Source organism: Corvus brachyrhynchos, unplaced genomic scaffold, assembly GCF_000691975.1.
Source record: "Corvus brachyrhynchos isolate BGI_N302 unplaced genomic scaffold, ASM69197v1 scaffold14, whole genome shotgun sequence".
In the NCBI taxonomy this organism is placed as follows: Eukaryota; Metazoa; Chordata; class Aves; order Passeriformes; family Corvidae; genus Corvus; species Corvus brachyrhynchos.
Genome location: NW_008239110.1, coordinates 17427763 through 17449618, shown reverse-complemented (window position 1 = coordinate 17449618; position 21856 = coordinate 17427763). Strand labels below are relative to the sequence as shown.

The 21856-nt window shown below is 36.9% G+C and overlaps 1 protein-coding gene across 3 annotated transcripts in view; it reads right to left on the bottom strand.

Moving 5' to 3' along the window:
• ENPP3 (ectonucleotide pyrophosphatase/phosphodiesterase 3) overlaps positions 1-21856 on the bottom strand; it is a 37135-nt gene that overhangs the window by 5269 nt on the left and 10010 nt on the right. For 2 of the 3 annotated variants that reach the window (XM_008637965.2, XM_017739787.1), the window contains 16 exons: positions 20002-20081; positions 19326-19445; positions 17822-17931; positions 16369-16434; positions 15444-15516; positions 14869-14977; positions 14587-14715; positions 13240-13271; positions 10414-10541; positions 8652-8718; positions 7137-7224; positions 6210-6379; positions 6038-6098; positions 5141-5295; positions 1603-1738; positions 1011-1088 (listed from right to left, as the gene is read on the bottom strand). In XM_008637965.2, coding sequence (XP_008636187.2) covers positions 1011-1088; positions 1603-1738; positions 5141-5295; positions 6038-6098; positions 6210-6379; positions 7137-7224; positions 8652-8718; positions 10414-10541; positions 13240-13271; positions 14587-14715; positions 14869-14977; positions 15444-15516; positions 16369-16434; positions 17822-17931; positions 19326-19445; positions 20002-20081 — 1602 coding nt within the window. The remainder of the gene's footprint in view (positions 1-1010; positions 1089-1602; positions 1739-5140; positions 5296-6037; positions 6099-6209; positions 6380-7136; positions 7225-8651; positions 8719-10413; positions 10542-13239; positions 13272-14586; positions 14716-14868; positions 14978-15443; positions 15517-16368; positions 16435-17821; positions 17932-19325; positions 19446-20001; positions 20082-21856) is intronic. The other variant, XM_017739786.1, reaches the window with a different exon arrangement.

Genomic DNA, 21856 nt, shown 5'->3' with positions numbered 1-21856 from the left:
AACTGACCTAATGGTTTTGTGAGAGGAATATTCACCACCTGAGAGTTAGTTTCACTGTACAGAACTCATATCAAACATCACTAGACAATATGGCTTATTTCACAGATGTCATTCCAGAAAATACAATTCGGATACAAGCTAGTGAGACTATTCCAATATTTACAACTGGCATGGCAAAAAAACCTGATGGGTTTGGGGCATTGAGGGCATCTCCTATTGATTTACCTGTTGTTTATGGTCTACGGTAACTTCTTGTAGTTTTCCTTGAAAAATTGGATCTTTCACAGTCTTTGATTTACTTGGAAGATTAAAGACACTGAGGTCTTCTGGATATCTATTTTTTTACAGGAGTGAATGAATAAATGAGGTCTGAATGTATTAGAAAGATAGTTACATAATTGGGTTTTTTCCACCTTTTTCCTTACATAATTCCTCTTTTTATCCATTTTCTAAGAAAATGAGCCTAGGCCCAACAGTAAAACAGAATCACAAGCAGTTAGAGAAAATTTCTCCTCTGTGACTGCAAACAAATGTGAGTCGGGCTGGATGGGAAGAGTTAATTTAGCTTACCACACTTGCATAATAAAAAGATCTATTATAGAAAGAGTATTGCAAAATTAATATCATTGAGGTCTTCTCTTATGATTTTGCAAAAAGAAAAAATACCATTTTCATTCACCTTGAATTTTCCCAAGGGAAATTTTTATGAGAGTTTCATGGCTAGCATTTCATGTTAGGACAGCACAGAGGAGATGAAGAGCAAATTCAAAAGCAAACAGGTAAGCAGAGAAAAGCAGAAATCAGATGGGACTACACACAGAAAAAAACCCCATATAAATGTGGTTTTAATTTTTCAAACATCTACTTTTAAGAAGTTTTAAATATATTTTCACAACATCTGGATATACAGCAGGCCATGCATTAATGTTTTAAATTCCTGTGATAGCTTTATCAAATCCAGAACCATAATTACAGAAAATTAATCATAATGAATCAATTTTGCAACCTACCTTTGAAAGCTTTATACATGGGAACAATATTGCTGGTGAGTAAGGCATCATACTGTTCAAGATCAGATGAACTGTAGTCTATATAAAAAGACAAAAATATAAATGAATGGAATACTATACAAAGACAAATTGATTAATGTGTCACTATGAGTTGTAGGTACATGTAATTCGATTACATTTTACATTTGAGCATGAGCGCATGATCCTACTGCAAACATATCTCCAAATTTGTTTGTACAATCTGTTCAATAACTAATAATTATCAAATTTGAAAATAGGAAATGAATATTTATGCAGAGGAAGACGGACAGCCTTTCCTTCCAGTCCTTTACATCATTCCAACCAGTCTTCATCACATTCAAGTTGTTCCATCTTTTAAAAAAAACTCTTAAATGTTCTAAACCGAAAATATTTAGATACAAGTAGCAGCTGCCCTGCTTTTGGTCAGTCTGCAAACACTGGAAAGCTTTTTCTGCCCAACATGCTGATCCAAAGAAGTTTGTTTTGGTGCTTGAGTATATGTTTAAACATAAACCCACATCCAGCTGATTAAGACTTTCTAAGGTCTCTCTATAAAAAGAACCATGCTCACTGGGAGGATAGAGGAAACTGTGGGTCAGGGTCAGCCCTTCTGGGTAGTCGGAACAATTTTGGCTCCAAGCAACAGGGATTCTAACATCAGGCCGCAGACAGTCTGAAACGGTGGGAGGAAGAGGGGATGTGTTTTCCTGTGAAAAGGAAAAAAAGTATTACACCCACGGCTGTGGCTAAGCCAATGCTTTGTATGGTTTTAACTTTCTAGAATGGACTTCATTGAATCTTCTCCTATTTTCATAGTGAATCAGGTCAATGCAAGTACTGGACACTAATGTTTTCTGGGTAGTGTTTTTCTTCTACTTGTGTTTTTAGGTAATTCAGGGAAATCCTTATGCGCCATGTAAAACTGTAGCAGCAAAATAAGGCTATACCTTAGGCAAAAACAGATTACACATTTGACTCATTCATCACTTTTACATATTTCTGGAAACACAAACTTGATGTCACATCCTCCTGGAAAGCAGCTAGTATATAAAAATTACACTATCACCTCATCTTGGCATCTGAGGATGCAGTTTCTGTAAGAATCTGTGCTGCTAAGATTTACAGATAAAGAATACACAGTAAATTTAGTACATTTTACTGGCTTCACTAACTTCACCAAAGCATGTTAACATGCTAAGATCTGGCCAGAAGTGATTCTGACGAGTATAATTCTTTCTATAACCTTCACTTTTTTTCCTGTAACCTCTTATACACACTTTTTCATAATTTTACAATAACATTAAATCATCTGAATATGCTTTTCCGTGTTTAACTTTTTTTTCTCATCCTCATTTACATGGAACTTATTTTCATTTTGGTAAGAATGGAACGTATTTTGCTTTATACATTTATAAACAGTAGTTAAACATCTAATCTGATTTTCTGTACATTGTTTATTTTGATCAATTAAAACCAAGCAAAAATAAAGAACTGGAATGTTCTTCTCATGCCTTTTTGCACTCCTTGATTTAATTCATTTAGTCACTTATTAGAATTCAAGTAGATGCCATATTATGGTCAGGTTGTACATTAATGGAAAACATATATACCATATGAAATGAAACATAAAAGACGACAAAAGTCTTCCTTTGACTCCTGAACAGATCATGTGGCAAAGAAAAAAAACAAAACACATTCATCACCAATTTGGCTCCTCCTATTTCAGGTCAAAGAACCATAATGTCTCCTGAAGAAAGCAGTTAAAAATGGCTGTGCCTATCCCATCATGAATTGTCTTTTTTAATGCAGATTATTGTTTTTTGATGAGCCTGTAATTAATGTCAAGAAGTATGAGTTATTTGCATTACATGACAGAATTCAAGCATCTGCTGTGGTGTCTTATGTCAAATTCAGTCCCCTTCAGGAGTTCTTGTTTTTTTGCAAGAAAATGTGCCTTCCTCCCTGGCAGATGAGTAAGAAAGAAAACAAATGTCCTTCAATCTTAAATTTTCCTTATTCCTGAGAATACTAAGCAACCAAAACACTATCTGATGCCATTTATTTAAGATCAGCAAGCGTATGGTATTCATCCAGTTTCAAAACTTCCAAATCACACAAAACCAGCAAAACTCCAGCCTGCATACCTAGTTTACTGTTTAAGCACTTCTTTATGTACCCCATCTTACAAATTGTGTAAAGCACTGTACAGGCTGCGTCCAAACATAATTAACCCAGGGTGCAATACAAATTCTGTCATTCCCAGGTATTGTTGCCAAATGTTACAATCAAAGGCATTAGCTCTATCTCTGTCCTCACATAGGTGTTGTAATTTACAAAGCCTATTTCTCTCGATTAGCACATGTAATAAAAAATCATAATCTCAGCTTACTGTGCAAGGTAAGTCAGTGTGTGAGCTCTTACACTCAGAGCCTTTCACTGTTGTGTCTCTGACACTATTACAGATGGGATTTATTCTTTCCTATTCTTTCTATAGAAAACATACATCATTGTATTAGAGTCTGCTGTGACCTATATCCTCCAATACTTCAGTCCCAAGCATTCACTGCTTCCCACAACGTTGCACGAACTGCTCTTAGAAACTCCTGCAAAATATGTATTTCTCTTAATTCAGACATTAAGTTGAGCAGGAACTTTCTTTATACACTTCCCGTGCCTGAAGTTGACCTACAGGAAAGCCAGAGAGGGACTCTTTGCCGAGAACTGTACTGATAAGACAAGGAGTAATGGGTACAAATCAAAAGAGGGGAAATTCAGGTTAGATACTAGGAAGAATTTTTTTCATGTGAGAGTTGTGAGATGCTGGAACAGCTTGCCCAGGGAAGTTGTGGATGCCCCAGCCCTGGCAGTGTTCAAAGACAGGTCTGATAAGGCCTTGAGCAATCTGGTCTAGTGGGAGGTGTCCCTGCCCATGGCAGGGCTGGGTTGGGACTCGATGATCTTTAAGGTCTATTCCAACCCCTTACCATTCTATGATTCTATGATTCTTTGCTAACTGAGAATTTGTTTTTTAACAAAGGAAAATGTCTGAAAATTTATTTGGGTTTTTGAGCTTTTTTTAAGCTCAATATTAAGAAGACTGCAGCTCTGATGGGACTTTTTAATCTTTTAAAAGCAAAATCAGACAAAAAATATGCCCACAATTAACTAGCTTTCATTTGTGTAATGCACTTTCATAGAAAGGTTTAAGGGCAGATCTTCAAATATGAAGTATAAAGAGTCCTTTTGAAATGGACATTTGCTTAAATGACTTTTACCCTTCTTAGGACTGAATTCCTGATCCTTCAACCAGACAGTGAAGAATCAGTAGAAAATATGGAGTGAAACTTTCTGAAATACTAACATTTTAGCAGCAATTACAATAATTTCCTCATATTCGTACTGATAAATAAGAAATCACATAGACATCAATAACAGTCCTCTTCAGACTGAAGAATCAACATAGAAACAGTTTCCACAAGGCAACTTAGAAAAAGGGTCAAATTATAAGGGCAAGTAAGCCCATGAATGTCCATTCATTTACTGACCCTGAAAACTCAAACAATTTATTCCAGAGCCACATACCCTTGAACACTCAGAGGTTCATTCAACTATAATTACACTTTTCAGAAGTGATATCATGTAACAGAGAGCAGACAACATACAGAAATAAGCATTAGTGCAAACTGTCTTGTAGAGTTGCACAAAGGATATTTAATAGGAAAAATATCATGGTACTCATAGGAAAGCTTGAAATTCTGATTTGGAAAATCACACCCTGCTTTTCCACAGGAACTGACAGGCAAGGGGACCATTGTCTTGACAGCATATCCCTTTTACAGAACAGGCTTAATAGAACCAGCAGCTCTATTCTCCTATCTCTTTTGTGTCCCTAACAAATGGTAATTGCCACTTTCCCAAACTATATTTTAAGATAGCTGAAATTTAAATGATATCAAAGACACTTTTTCAGACACAAAAGCCTTAGTCACATGACATCCACCAGCCCTTAAACAGGGTTCCTGATGAATTCCACATTTTTAATCCATTAGATCCCATATTTAAGAGTAGATATTTGATAGATAGTAGATATTTGATATTTGATAACCTACAGGCTTATCCACAGTGTAGGCAGTCCACAGCGGCATCCAGATATCATAGCTGTATCCACTCACATACTGACGATGGGAAAGGAGGCAGTAGACATTTTCCTTCTGAAGAACTTTGGGTCTCCCATATGGCAAATGAGATGAGCTTGCCTTGTTAACTAAAAGTTAAATAATAATTATCGATTTATTCTTCTATAACATTTGGGATGGCACAAAGGGTTAAGAAAAATTGTCAATTAAACTTCAGAAAATACAAGTAGATCCAACAGTAAACCTGGTCATGTGGTTCTTTAGGCTTATAAGTAGAATAAAAAATGTAGAAAATAGTTTTCATATTATGTTTCATGTACAGAAGTCAATATATCAGCTTAGCAAATTCTTGTTTCTTTGAAATTTCATACCAATGTAAATATTTTGAACTTATCTTACCAAGTGGAGGTGAAATTTACATCTTATTTGACTAGGAGGCATTACAGTGTTTCCCAAAATTTCCAGAAACACCATTAAAAAAAAGCAGAAAGAAGTATCTATGAGAATTTTTGATCAGAGAAAGGCAAAGTAATGCATGCAGGGTAAGGAACAAGAGTTATGGCACATAGCCTGACAGTGCTCAGATTTTCTCCAAGACCATTGAAATCCGTATGGTGTTTTCCAAAATTTTAATGGGACTCAAATCCTATTCTTATACATACATGAGGCTTTAACAGAGCTCCTTAGCATTTTTTAAAGAAATGCAATGGAAAAATAAAAAAAACAAAATTGTGCTCCTGACCTGATTTTCCTACTTCACTTTCAATTGTAATTAACGTTGCAAAAATTTCCACTGGAACCAGTGATATAAAGTATAAACCAGGTGCAGATTTAAAAATACTGCTGCCCTCTTCATTTTTTGCTACTTACTTTCTTCTGCGGTGAGATTTAACCTCTTGTTTAGCAGTACTTCTTGTGACGCATTTGAGATCTGTAAAATAAAAGAGAATTGCTCAAAATGAGTCCACTGCTTAGAAAAAAACAAAGCAAGCAGAACACACTTGACAGAGATGATTAAAAGATGCCAGAAACCCCTATTTACTTGTGTGCAATTGCATCCCAGGTCATCTGCAGGAGCCAGATTGGAAACTGGACATGAATAGGGAGATGAGACTTCCCTTGGATGTGAAGGATTGTAAAAAGGTTTCTTTAAGAGGTGATTCAAGCTGCCATGTGTTCCATTGTTTTGTGCTGGTACTATCTGCAACAAATCTGTTGAAACATTGGAAATTTGTAAACATATTGTAAGACTAAAATGGTATTTTAAAAAGTCATTCTCTTTCCAATTCTACTCATTTCCTAGTCATTTTAAATGTAGAAGAAATAGCTTATTCCATTATTTAAAGTATTATGGTAACTACTCCCACCAACTTGCAAATTTCTAGGTCTGAAGGTTCTTTGCTATCTTCCACTGCATCAAGATTTAGTCATTATAGATTTGAGTACTGCTGATACAGTTTTATACACTGTCATAACATTCATAAGATTAGATGGTCTAATGCAGACTATAAATGTTATTGCAAGTGCATCACATTGCGAAGCATTGTAGTAGCCTATTGCACTTTTGTGTGATGCTTTAATCCGTATTTTCTGAGGCACATGCTTCCTAATTGCTCGCTGCTGGGACTGCAATGGTCCATCCTAAGTTATGAGCAAGAGCAGTTGCTCTCTACAAGATTCTTATCCACAATTCCACAGGCATCAGTTTGAGAGCAAACCCACGTGGCAGGCGTGGTTCCCCCTGATTCTTTAATGGAATTCTTCTGCAATCAGAAAAAACCTTCAAAGCAGAACAACTTCTGGCAGTTAATCTCTTAGCACTGTAAAGAAGGCCTAAGAGCATGGCTTCAGTGTTTTGTTTTTGAATGAATTCTCTCAATTTTTAGCTATGCTTCTTTTAGCTCTTACAACACTGGTATTTGAAAACACTAGTAGTTTATCATTAAAGTACTGGATTGTTTCTACTCACCACACATAAGGTTGTAAACCTCAATGTTTTCAAAAGCATCCACTTCTGTTTTCTCTTTAAAGCTTGGGCCATATGCTAAGAATATAGCCTAGAATGTAATAGCAATAATAAAAAAATGGGTTATCTTCAGAAATCCAAATCCAAAACCAATTCAGTTGCACTTTATGAAAACTGAGACAATGGCAAAATATAGTATTTTTACAGTCACAACAGTTAAACATACATGATTGTTCTGGTAAGGAAGGCAAATTTCTACCATTGCACATAATTTGAAGAAAATTGCAAAACAAGAATTCATTTAGCATGATATTTTAAACTGTATCATGAATCTTACTTGGTTTTGGGGTGTTTTTTTACTACCTGCTGCACTCTGAAGTCTTTGGGTCACTTAAGAGTCTATGTCCATGGCTAAAGAGAGGAGCAGGGAACTGCAGAGGCCCATTCCAAGCTCAGCAGAGACCTGTATCAGTGCCACCAATGGTACAGTGCTGGACAGCCCTTGCTGGAGCCTGCAAGCCTTGTTGCAGAACACTGATAACTATGTACAGTCTCACAGGAGTTTCTACTGCTTTAGGAGCCTCCTGAGCTGCCTGCCAGGAGATACAGGAAACATGACTAAACAGGACAATGATCTGTTCTAAAATAATATTATGTGTCCATAATGGAAAAGGAATTTTTAATTTATTATAGAAAGATGACATTTTGCTCCTTTACTAAAAAAAAAAAAAAAGCCTTGGTTGTGGCACCTCAGTAAGCTTATCCATTATTAAAGTTTCATGGTAACCAGAATTTACCTTTCTTTCCATACAAACATTCACCATATTTCTGATCACTGACATTTGGCTTTAACATTGTTGTAAAGATCTAGAAGAATCTGATTCTTAGGCATGAGACTTAAGAGTGGCATGCTTGATCTTAGTTAAAGGTTCACATCACAGAAAGTACATGAAAAACCAAAAGCTCAAGACCTCAAAACACTTTCACTGTAACCAGAAGTGAAAATGAGATGAAACAGCAACACAGGCTATACTAACATACAGGCTATGCTAATTATTTTTTTGTTCTGGTGATACGATTAACTCTGGTAAGAGAAGCAGAGACAATGAGATTTAACTGATTTGAGCATACAGGCTTTCAGATGCTCAGATGAACTGCCAGAGCCTATGGAGATTTTTTGGTCATTGCCTCAGTGGAAGAATGACAAAACAAAAGAATTAAGTGTCCTGTAGCTAAACATGGTAGACTTGGTTTACAGTAGTCTACCGGTCTCCAAGCAGGTAAGGTAAGCCCAGACTGGTTTTACTAGAGGACCCCAAAGAAACAGGCCTTGCACACATTGATGAAAGGCAATACAAATATTTGGACCTAGTATGTGTTAACAGTTTACACATCTTGTTGACAGAAAAGAAAAAGTACACTGCAAAAACTATCATTATTCTGTATTCTGGTGAGTTACCTGGCACATCATGATTTTGTATATAAGAAAGTGCAAGACTTGAATAGAAATCATCCTACCTCCATACTTTTAAATTCGTTGTCATAGCCATGGTTACCTCCATCACAATATGTGTAACTTGCATCCCTAAGGAGAAACCATCACAGAGTATAAATAAAAATGACACAAATAGAAGCACTTAGTAACAGTCATTGTGGCTCAGAGACACAATCATTCCTTAAGAACTGACTCTGCCATCATACTGCAGTACTTATGGGTCATCACTGTTCACTTCTATGAAGATCTCTTTCTCCTTTAACAGAAATTGCTGTGGGCAGTAATAAATTATCCTAGATGGATATGAGTGTACAGTGAAACAATGTTTTCAAAATAAATTGAAAAAATTGCTATTTTTGAACTGAGGCCTTTGCCTAGCTACAAGTTGCAGAACAAGCGTAATCTGTTTAGGAAGAATTCCTAGTTACACCCATTTAACAGAAAACTTACCATGGGAAAACTCTGCTGTTAGCCTCTGTGGAATAATATGAATATGACTGCAAGAGAATTTGCCTTACACGACAGTGCATTTTCATCATGGATTCTGAAGGGTAAAGAGACATGTGGATAATGTGGGCTTGGGTTACAGAATTAATAACTAATGTCAGAATACTCTGACATAGTGACTAAACCTTATTTTTATCTACCCATTGCTGAGACACATGGAAGAATAAAGAGACAGTCACTCCATGCCAATTCAATGCACAGTTGTCAAGTGCATGTATCCTGCTTTCAGAGGCTCAAGAACATTTGAGCACAGTTTAAAATAGGGTGATGATAAGACTTTTTCAGGGCACATTTCTTTTTGAATGTCCTGGACAATTATTTGGCTACACCAAAACAAACAATCAAGTTGCATATTCATTTAGATCAGGCATTTTCTAATGTTTTAGCAGTCTTGAAATTCCAAGTTGGATCTCTCTTCTCCTGCAGCAATACTGTAGCTCAGTAAATACAGTATTGCTGCAAACACTACAGATGTCTGTATTGAGTTTTCAAAGCCTCAGGTCTAAGCCTTGTCTGAACTGCTCTTGACTTACTCAGAGTTATTTTTTTAATGTTTCACTCTTGCAGCAATTTTTTGTAATGACCAGGTAGTTATGTCTAATTTTTTACCTTTTCAGCTTATCTTTGCGTGATAATGCAAGTACACTTAACACATGTAGAGTGCACCATGTCTACTGAACTGAGATGTAATGTTAACTTGCAGGCTAGTGAAGAATGGGCAAGCTGTACTGTTAGCATGCATATAGGAAGAACCCCACTGCAATCACAGAGTGAGGAAGCAGAAACTTCAACATCCTATTCTTCCTGATGAAGGACTCCTAACGCTGATCATTGGCCATATCCACACGTGCACCAGACTAAAGCAATCAGCCTTAGAGAAGGGCAGTTGAGGGGTGGTGACTGCAATGCCAAGAAAAGGGCTAAATATGGGAATACCTTGTGTAAAAATCTTACATTATTGTTTGCACTATTTTTGAGAATTTTTCCATTAGGTAGTATCAATTTTTTTTCTTTTAAATGTTTTTTTCTTTTGGTAAAAACTTGATGTGGAGCAATGATGATTCTTGTATTAGACTGTTAAGTTTTGAATCACACTAATTCTTGGGCTTTTTTTCTATGAGGCATGTTTCCTTTTTACACAGTATGATTTTAACTGTAACAAACATGGAAATGTAACAAGTCTAAAGCACAACAGGAAATGAAGCATCTGTGAAGGAAATTAAAGGGATGAGAGTGGGATTAAAAAAAATAGCATAACAATCACACAAATTATGTTACCTCACAGCCAGCCACTGTCGATCCACCAAAAGATGAACTTTATCAATACGAATGTTGTTAGCATAGTGGAACCGTTTGGGCAGGTCAGGAGTCAGATAGGGCTTGAAGTGCTGAGGGGATCTTCTGCACTGTGCCAGAGGAAAGAGTCCAGTCACGAGTTTCGCTCAGCTTCAAAAACCGTCCATCATTCAAAATTATCACAAACATCTCAGTGACAGGAATGCAAGCACAAAGCCCATTATTCACAGACAGCTTCTCGGATGACCTGTAGATGTCATTTTTGGCCCCAGAAGCAATGCAAGGAAAAGCGACACTTTTTTGGAACTCTTCGAAAATACACTACATACAATATGTATAGCAAGTCCACAAATACTGTGGTAAAAGTACACCTAAGGCTGGAAGATACTCAATAGAAATATTTAGTCTCTATTTCTGTAATAATGTCATTGGTATCTAGTTGATAAGATCACACTTTACAAGAGAAAGTTCCCTGGAAGTTTATTTCTGCCACCTTCAGTCACTTTACAATAAGTAACAAAGCAAGCCAACTATACACAATGGGGCAGTCTAGGGTTTTAGCTGCAAGCCTGAACACGTAAATGTCCATTGCTCAGCTGTTAGCTAAAGGTCTTCGCTTTTACACCGACATTTAGTGTGTTAATATAACACTTGCATTAGCAGGCGTGCCATGGAAGAGCTTGGAATTGCGAGCCTGATGATAACCATAGGGGATACTGCAAAGACCTAACTATATATGGCCATTAGAAGCCATTCCAGCTGGCTGCAAGCATCATGGCAACATTTCAGAAGTGTTGCTCCTGATCAGGCATCCAGCACTGGGATAACCCAGAATATCTGAAATGCTAAGGGAAGAGCTGCTAGGAAGCTGGGTAGGCCACAGAAGTGGACCTGTTTTACCACATAGGCTGTGCAAACTATACCATGCCTGGGGTCTGATCTGACATCTTCACTTCTAAGTACTAGAATTGTATGCACTGCACAGGATGCAGACTTTAAGATGTGACATGAGAGTAACCATGCCTCAATAGTCATCAAAGAAGCACAGAGGAATCCAGGAACATGAAAAATAAGGATTCAATGTGTTTGCTAGCCCAGAAGAGGTCTAATTAAAAGGAAAAATAGAGAAAATCAACATACGCCTTTTATGTCTATTCATTAGCAATTAATATACAACACACAACTCCCTTCTCTGCAAAAAGCACTCATTCTAGTAACTTGACAGGGACAAAGTACACTAACCATTTATGAAGAGAAAAGGAAGGAGGACACGTCCTTACACCAGGCTATTCCCATAAGGCATGAGATGTCACATCTCTGTAACTATTAGCAGTAGCAGTTTCAGCTGAGCTTGAGAACATGCAAATTGTGATATTCCCATCATACCATGCTCTTTGATATGACAGACTCCATATCATACAGCAAGGTAGGGGATGTAGCACTGCGAAAGCGCCTTCAGCTATTTCCAGCCATTGAGCCTACCCCCGCATGTTCAACAGGTTAAAGGAAGACCTCTAGTGGTGATTTATCAGAAACATACCCATCTGGGAGTCCAGAATTTTTACAAACTGAAAGCATTTTTCCTAAATATTCCACAACACCTGTCTACTACTTAGCCCAGGACAAGCCACAGAATAGAAAACAAACTGGCAATGAAGAAAAGAAGGGGGAGTTACGACAACACACTGAGAGCAAGCAGTTTAAATATTTAACTCACTGTAAATTGTAAAAGGAAAGAAATACAAAAAGACAACTGTCCTACAAGATTTTTAGTTTGTCCAGCACATTCATCGCACGTGTATTAATGTATATGTTGGACACAACAACAACAAAAAAGGCAGTGAATTATCTGTCTAAAAAAGTGTAAGGAAAAAACATGCACTGTCACATCTTAACACCTTTCAGTAAAAGAAATAGGTTTGGTCTCCCTTTGGTTTGCACTCCGCTCTGCATTTCTTTGTTTGTATCCTTCGGAACCCAGCTGTCAAAGTGTACCCACATGGGAGACACGGGCAAGCTTGGATGTGCCCTCAAGTGCTACATCCACTCAGCATGGCTTAGTTCCAAGCAGAACTACCAGTACAGGACCCTGTGGTGGTGCAGCATACATAAAAGCACTGCAAGTATTTCAGTGATAAGTCAAAAGATCCTAAGAGAGTCATACTGCCTGATGCCAAAGGCCCATCTTGCCTAGTACTCTGTTTCAAAGCAGATCTCCAAAACTTCCAGAATCAGACACTTAGAGAAAGTGTGTAAGAACAAGCCAAGTATTGAATGAAGCTTCTTTCTTGTACCTGTTTAGTTTCACCTAGGCTTCAGGGACTTTTAAAGTCAGGTGTTCCTTGTGGATCAGGTTTAAAAGCCCTTACAGGGCTGCCCTGCATTAATGTCTCTAAAATTCCCCCTTTCTATTTCTACTTCCAGCCTCTACAACACTTCATGGCAATGTGCTCTACAATGTCATTACCTGTTGTGTGGAAAAGTTACTTTAGCTTAGCCTGAGTGCAGCACTTGTGGTTCAGCGCTAACAGATGCCTGTTGTCTAAAGCATCTCTGTGCTGTATTCTGTTCTACCATGAAGATACACCCTGGTTTCTCCCCCTGAAGTCAGCCACTTCTCTTTCAAAGTGAAGTAAGTACCTTTATGCATCATCTTTGAACAACTTCCAGAACTGCCTCCCATGGCACACTGGAGTCAGTACACTATTCAAACTGGCACCATAGTTCCATTTTTTTACAAACTGTGTTTTTTCATCAGATTCCTATTAAGAGTAGCTATGAGTAAAAGTTACGAGAATATTTACTCACTGTGAGGTTTTTAACGATTCCTTCTGAGTCAACTGTTAAAAAGAAAAGATGGATTAATATACATTTGAACAGCTGAAGGACAAAGCCTCATGAGAAAAAACTTAAACACACTTTTTGTCTATAAAATTTTCCTTATTAGCTTGTGAAGACTGTGTCAACTATAGCCTTCCACAGGTAGGAATGTTACATTTCTAATGGTCACTGCCTGTAAGTGTGCCTGTGGAAGTAACTAGAACTTTGGGTACATCAAGATAGACTGTAGAAAACTGCCATGGTGATGACTGCCTACACCTAAAGCTGACAGATCACCAGACCCGAGGTTTTTTCTCTCATCTAACCTCAGTTTGAAGTCTAACATTTTTCACATTGAACAGGACCTGGAGCAGTTGTCTTGTATTTTGCTTCCAGCAACAGTCACAGAGAAAATTTCAGTCTATCTTGGTATCTTCACCTCGCACATTTTGAAAGAGTGATTTAACCATTTGACATTAACTTTCTATAAAGCAAATCTGAGCACTTCATGGAAGGAAAATTCCTACAGAAAATCTAAGACTATTAGAGGAAATGAGTCAACAATTTTATTGAGACTGAGACACACAAAAAACATGACCATTCTTTCCGCAGCTCATTACTCTGATTTTATCTGACTTAAACCAAAGAAAGTCTGCTTTATATCATAAAAATATTGTGCCTTCAACTATAAGTACAATTCTAAAATATGAATAAAAAGTACAATGAGATCCCAGCTCTTATTTGCAACCTGCAGTAACTATGCCTCTTACAATACCTCTCCATTCTTTTCCCTGATACAGAAAGTTCTGGGATTTTTTTTCCAGTCTGGTAGCATGGTATCTATTTCAAGTCAGAGTTAGCTCACATGGTTTCAATTTTCTGTTCTTTTGAGATATTAGCTGAAGGGCTTAACCAAGGCTTAGATTCCACTGTGCTAAGGTTCAGATTCTGTAACTTTGTACACACAGTTAGAAATACTGCTTCAAAAAGACTGACTCTGTCAATGTTGCACAAGAAATCTGTGAAGAGCCATACACTTATGAAAGCCCTGAACTCCAGTCCCAAACAATAAAACTACCTTTACTTCATCTTTCCATGCCAAAAAAACACAAATCAGAGTCTGCAATGATCTTTTCTAACCTTCATCCAAATTTCATCTAAAGTGGTCATTCTTGGAAAAAAAAAACCCAAACAACTTCCATGGATGTTGAAGCCAAGTTAAGGGAAACAGAAAGCTGTTCACTCTGCTGATCACTACTGATTATCCATTTCCTTATTTATTTATTTATTTCCTGCTATATTGATTGTTCAATCCCAGGATTGGTCTACACTTACAGGTAAAATAGTCCTTTGGAACATTACGTGCTCGAATGCGAGCTGCAGGCCCAGCATACATGTAGAAATCCACCGTTTTGAAGTAATTGGTCATATACTCTAACTGCTTGCAGTAGGTCTTCTCCATCCCTAAAGGGCAACATAGAAACAGCCATCTTTTTTATGGCAATGAAGATAAAGTGAATTATAAAATGGATTAACACTACTAAGCCCACATATTGCACAGAGGAAGAAAACAGTGACTCAGTAAAATTAGATTGAAAAATTAAGTATGTACATTACCATGATCAGCTAAAACAATGAGGTTTACACACTTGTGCAGGTTTCTTTGTTTAAGTCCGTCCATGAGCATCCCCAGTGCTTGATCTGCTGCCTGTAAGGCTTTGATTACCTGTGAGATAAACCAGCTACAACTAAGATCCTTAAAGGTTTAATGTTTTGACTTCACGCAAGTAAAAATGTAATATTTTTGGGTTACATATTAGCAAACATTGAAGTACAATGTTATGAATAAATAAAAGACAGCTCTGAGGATTTGCCAGGCCACATGCCTCTAAATATCACTTTGTAATATAATTAAAGTTCAGTCTAAATATAAATATTAATATTTTTTCTAACAGTATGATCTGAAATGATTTTCTGCCATTCTGTTTGGTTTATGGGTCTTTTGATTCACACACAGTGTTGGAATCATAACAATGGGCTCAAACACAAGCACAAGTTCTTAATAAAAATCATAAAACAGTCATGGCATTTTTTCACCTACTATCCTTCTCAGGTCTATAAACTGGTTAAATTTCTAGTACAACACCATTTTTAGTCCAATTAAGTATAAGAAAAATATAGAAACTACTTACACCAGCACTAACTGGTCCAAATGAATGTCCAGAAGAATCTGGTTCTTCAATATATAAAGTGTATAAATGAGGCCTTGAGTTAGAAATAAGTAAGAATGGAACACTATGAGAATTTAGAGGCAGCATTTGAAAAGCAATATTAAATGACATTTTAAAAGTATTATAAATAACCTCTTTAAACCTTGATAAAAGTCCATACAGCAAATATAAGCATTCAGCTTCCTCTGAGATCTGTAATTAATCAACATGGGCCCTTTGAAGTTACAATTTCAGTAACATAATCCGGTGTTTTTTATGGGTACCCAGAAATCACTTCGGAAAAATTCAAGATCTCAAACACCAGAGCAAACAATTGTTTCTGAGATGTAAATGGAACTACCATGTGAAATAGCTCTTCCTGACTATGCAGTGAGGCTCAAGAGAGCACATCCCAACTGCAAATACATTAGGACTTTATTAGCAAATCATCGTATAAAAGATTTCATTTCTTTATATGTCACAAAGTTAACATCATGATCAGCACTGACATTTACTTTTTATCCTGAATTACTTACTGCAATTACTTTCATGTATTTAACATTTCTTGTGCAATAGCCTTCCTATGAAATCTTTCATCCATATACTTAGACTAGAAACTGAATGTTCAATGTTTCCTACAGGCCATGCACCAAGAAAAAAGACAACCCAATAAGATAAAACTCATACGACAGTATGTCCTGTTCAGATATATGTTCACTTTTTAATCTTTTGTACCTACAGTCTTATCACAGCTATACTTACAGAACAGGCTTAAGTTCAGCAAATAATCATTTGAAATGGTGAGGAAGATTCCATGTTTCACAAACACCGACAGAAATTTCCATTTCTAAGCATTAAAAGCTAAGCTATAGTCTCACAAAGCAGGTAAGGTATTACAAAGTGTTACCTCTCAGGTTGGGCATTATCAAGCCATTTCAGTATTCCTGAAATTCTCTTTTCATATGGAACCGAACTGAAAAGAAGAAAAAAAAATACGATGTTAACAAGACTTTCCATCCACTTCTAATTCCTAGATACAGAGAAAGTGTCCATACTCTAGTCATATATTAAAGTCATAGATCTGGAACTAAGAATGATGCATTTTAACAAGGTACAGTAATTAATTTTATTAGTCCCATTTTTATTTGAATGTAAGTCACTTTAAGTGGCGAATTAGACAGACCCTGATTTTACAAACACAAATCTGTGTTGGTGGGACTACTTGTATATTTATAAATACATGCAAAAAAAGATATTTTAAGTTCAGGAAATAAACTTGAAATACAAGGTAGAATAATTTTTATTCTTTTCAGTATGTATAAGCATTGGATTTTCATATTTTAAAAGTAAGTAATAATCCCATCGAAGTCTTTGTGAGATCATGCTTTGTTTCTGATGAGAGAATTCACCCATTAAATAGCTCTGCTTTCCCTCAAAGTCACGCACAAGCTGTGTGTTAGTTACTTACAGTACTCAGGTGTTTTCTGAGTACCAATCCTACACATCACTGCAAAGTCTGTTATCTATAGAGACTTACAGTTCTATGCTTGCTTTTGATTATCTTTCTAAATGTGAAGAATCATGGGAAATACACTGCAGTCATCACAATCATCAAAAATCTAGAAATAGTTTACTAATATCAATGCCTTCCATAGCAAAACAAACTGCAAGAAACACAAACAGAAAAAAACCCACAACAAAAACAATGTCACAAAAACTATGAAGGCAATTTCACATGTGTAACCTTTGAACGGACTAGAAAAAGCCATACAAGAACTATGATTCAACAGCTGTGTGCACATTACCAAACATGCAAGCAAGGCCAGAGGAAATTGATTTAGAGCCCCTCTGCCTTCAGTAGCTTCCCTATCCAGCATTCTCTCTTCAATTAATTTCTGTCTCCCATAGCCTCTTGCCATGGCTTCCTAGCTTGTGTTCACTGTCTTAGGGTATAGGTTATCTGTAAGCTTATTGTCAACTGCAAGTATTTTTAAAGAGCTACATAATATCTGTTGATTTTATTCATGGAAATATGGCAATCATTGGTGCAACTTAGCGGTGGCTACTAATCAGTTCCAGGATGCTCTCCTACTGTTTTGCAGTTGGCTGAAACTTCCAAAATGTCTAGAAGAGCAGAATATACAGTACCATTTGACTTCTTCATTGTGAATCCTCTGACTGGTTTTGAAAATTTCAAGCATTTTTGGTAGTTCCATGACATAGCCAGGATGATGTGGCATGGCACTTATCTGTCAGACTTGTTTAAAAATCTTGTATTTCATTTCCTTCAACTGTCAAATAGCAGTCTGGATTTTTGGAGTAATCTTCAGGAATTTAGTACAAGCCCTATAAAATCTTACCCATTGTATATGGTGTACAAGGTGGGGTATGTTCCCTCAATTGGAACATCAGAGCCTGGCCAGAAGAAGGTGCCTGCTGTCAAATTTTGGTACATTGCTGTCAGCCAGACCTTTGGGTAAAGATACAAACAAATGATTTTTTGTCACCACTGGAGGACCTCAGATCACAAAAGTAGAAACGTGCTGCAAGCATGCATTTTTACTTCTCCTCTCACACATCACATAGCTACCTAATGACCATATCTGATCTGAAGTTTTGTTTCCTACATGCACATTCTGAAGAAAAATTAGTGTGGAAACAATGATGTTGTCATTTCTTGGATATTCTCAGCATAGAAAAAAATCATATAGGTATTTCCATAACTGGCAATGGGCAGTGATCATTTTTCCTGTGGCAAATCCCAGGATCATGAAGATGGAAGAAGCTGCCTTAGGGATATTCAGACTTGACATTAGGGAACATTTTTTAACACATACAATGTCAAACACTGGAACAGGCTTCCTAAAGAGGTTGTTGCTGCCCTATACCTGTCAGTGTTCACGAGGCATTTGGAGAACACCCTTAAAAATGTGATCTAACATTTGGCCAGCCCTGAGTTGGTCAGGCAGCTGGACTAGATGATCACTGTAAGTCCATTCCAACTGAAATATTCTATTCTACTAGTTTCAATTTTTTGTTTTGTGTCTATTTCTATTTCAGATATAGATTCTAATTATATGATTTTATTATAAGAGGGCATATTTCTGTTAATCCTAAAAAGTGTAGCTCTGGCTGTGTTACAAACATGATGGAATCCTTCAGGAAAAAAAGAGCACCAAAACCTGGGTATTTGAGTGTACTATAAACATGACCACACAGACACACATACATAAATGTAGATTAAGTAGGTATACTATATATTGCATATGTTTGGGGTTTTTTCAGCACCATTATTAGAGATTGATATTTCTAGTAAATTAATAATATTAATCATAACCATAGGTAAAATTTGGGGTTGCTATGAAATGTGCCTTATGTTATATATAATTGACTTTTTTTTCAGAAATTAAGTTCTTTGGTACTCCCTTCCTTGCTTTTAAATGCCTGGACATTTGCAAATAGATATAGGTGTATTTGTAAATAGATGTAATTTGGAAACCAATTTCATTTTGTAGCAAGTTGTCAAAAGACAAAGAAAAAAAATACCCCAAAATCAAACCATACCAAAAATTTACTATGGCTCCCTATGGCAAGAAGTCCATTCCAGTGCTAGCCAAAATATTTCAGTCTTTTTTTACTAACTGCCACAAAAATTTTACATCTCAGAATTAACACTTTAAGAGTCCTTTTACTTCCATAACAAGCAAACTATTTTGTAGGCAGCCAATTATATGAAGCCTACAGGTTAGCTAGTACTTGCTGCAAATATATTGCACCGTTTTGATAGTTACTCCCTTTTTGTTTTGTTTTATTATATGACACAAACCACTCTGGACATAAATACCATATGAGAAACAAACCTACTGGTTGCCCTTTCCACCATGCAGGTTTGAATTTTTCCTCCCCTGAAAGTGAGAAATGCGCATTCAAGTGTACATCATACATGTTGTTATCAATGATACCATGAGATTCTGGATACAATCCCTGTAAAATGAAAATAAACAAAATAAAATGCTTAGTCCAAAAGTCAAATGGACCCTAAACTACGTTTCAATGCACACTGCTGCAATGTTGCAATTTTGAAAGAACTGTTTTATCATAGAACACTTTCCTAATTCATACAAATCATACGCTTCCTGCCAATGAATTCAGTGTGCCCATCAAATTCCCCAGCTTCCATATTTCCTTCCCAGCCCAATTAAAATCTGATGTGCTATAGATTAGGTACCCTGTATGTCATGTGGCTGTTTATCAGCTGCCAAACCCACCCTAAGAAATGCTATCATCAAAAGGCTGTGTCCTTACCCATGCTCACCCATACCCAGTTAGACTGACAAGGATCAGGAATAACCGGCTCACAGGCCAGGGTCAGATAGCACACGTGTAGCCACACAGATCATGCCTGTGTGTACCATCTCAGCATCTCTCTCTTTTTTATATCTATAGCATGAGTTCTCATGTCCCACTAAAAGACAGGCACCACAAAATCCTTTCTGTGTTATCCAGATTATGAAAAGGAAAAACAAAAATTCTCACTTACTGTTACAATAGTATAGTGGTTTGGAAAGGTTTTTGTGGGGTAAACAGCTCTCATGTATTTTGAATGTGTGCCACATGTTTCTGCAACAGATCAAGGTATTAATATACATTTTTTTTTTTTTTTAATTGAAAACAAAGAGTCTTAAAAACAAACAAACAAAAATCACTACAATCAGTTCCTGCAGTTTTAGATGGAGAAATGTCACTCCAAAACAAGACTCATACAATCCTGGTGCCTCCTTGTGAGCTAAGCTTACTGTCCCGATGCAGTCAGTGGACCTGGATGCCCAATTCAGCTGCCTAAAGCCTCGGGGCCTGAGGTCCATTGAGAAATCTTTGATGATCCTGTTGGGCCTTCAGATGCTGCTTCTACATCCTGTCTGCCAACCCAAGTAAATTTCTCAGATGCTTCTGAGATCCTAAGTCGCCTAGATATGCATGTTTATGCAATGAGAATGAAGCCTGAGGTCAGACCAAACAAGATACTCTGCAGAGCTGATTGGTGACAAGCAGGGAAGGACTCAGTGGCTTAAGCACTAGAGCCAGGTGTCATTTGAGAAACCCTCTGATGTTCAAGACATCTGCATGAAAGTTGACAGTTTTGATGCAAATCTCTTCAAGATCTGTGTTCTCCTGACACAGCTATTGAAGGCCATGGCACTCTGAAGTATACTAAAAACACAGATTAAGGCAACAATTTGTCCTGTGGCACCCTCCTTCTGTTGATTGAGCTGACTTGTCCTCTAGGCTCTTGCACTGCACTATGCAGACTGTATTAACCATAAAGGCACTGACTTCAGTGAGCAAGTAGACATCTCACATGCAGACATTTCCAAGAATATGTCTAAATGTAGGTGCTCTGTCCTGGAGTGAACCCCTCCCCAGGTTTCCTGCCCTGGAGTAAATCCCACTCCAGGTGTCCTACCTGTATCTCCAAACATTGCATTATTTTTCATCAATCAAAGGTACTCAGCACACAAATATCTGTAGTGTCTAAATCCACTGTAGGATCCAACTTATTTACCCACAAAACAAAAATGTGAAGACTGGAAGATGCCTTAATGCTGTTTTTACATCTAACTCACATGTACAAAGTCCTATATTAAGCTGTAACCAGATGATTATTTCATTCATGCTCAAACACACATTAATTGATGTAGAGCATTTCAGTCAAAGAAGAGAAGCTGATCTTAACTAAGCAACCTAAACAATGAAAGTGTGAAATTTTTCAACAAAACTATTCCAATGTGATACAGATTTAAAAAAAAGGCTTAGAGAGTGTTTGAAGAAGGGCTGAATAATTTATAAAGACATGAGAAATTCAGCAAAATTTTCTATGGAAGGATCTATAAAGGATCTATATCAATAGTGTACATATTCTATAACAACTAGCTTGATTAGCTCTACTGAATGTTCTAGGTTAAAGGAGTTAATAGAGAGGAAAGATTTTATGCCATGAATCAACACTACATTTGTTCTTTTGCAAATAAAGGTATTTCCCTTTCCTGTAGATTTCTGAGAAATATAAGCACGAGTGTGCATAAACAATTGCTCAAATTGACCACAAATATGAGCAATGTTGAATTAGACCTCTCCTTGTTTCAAAGGATTTCTTGGAAACATAGACATAGCATGGTATTCATCCCTTTTGCCAGTTTGGCATTTCCTTTTCACCTTGTTTCAAAAGACTGGAACTGGCTACTGACTTCAAAATTCATGATTCCTCCACTGATTCAATTCCTTCCAGTCAGAATGACTTCAGAGAATAAACCATTTGCCCGAGAAGTCAGGTTTCCACATTGGTTCAACTTCAAGTTTCTGGATACTCTCATTATCCACAAACAAGATTGTTAACT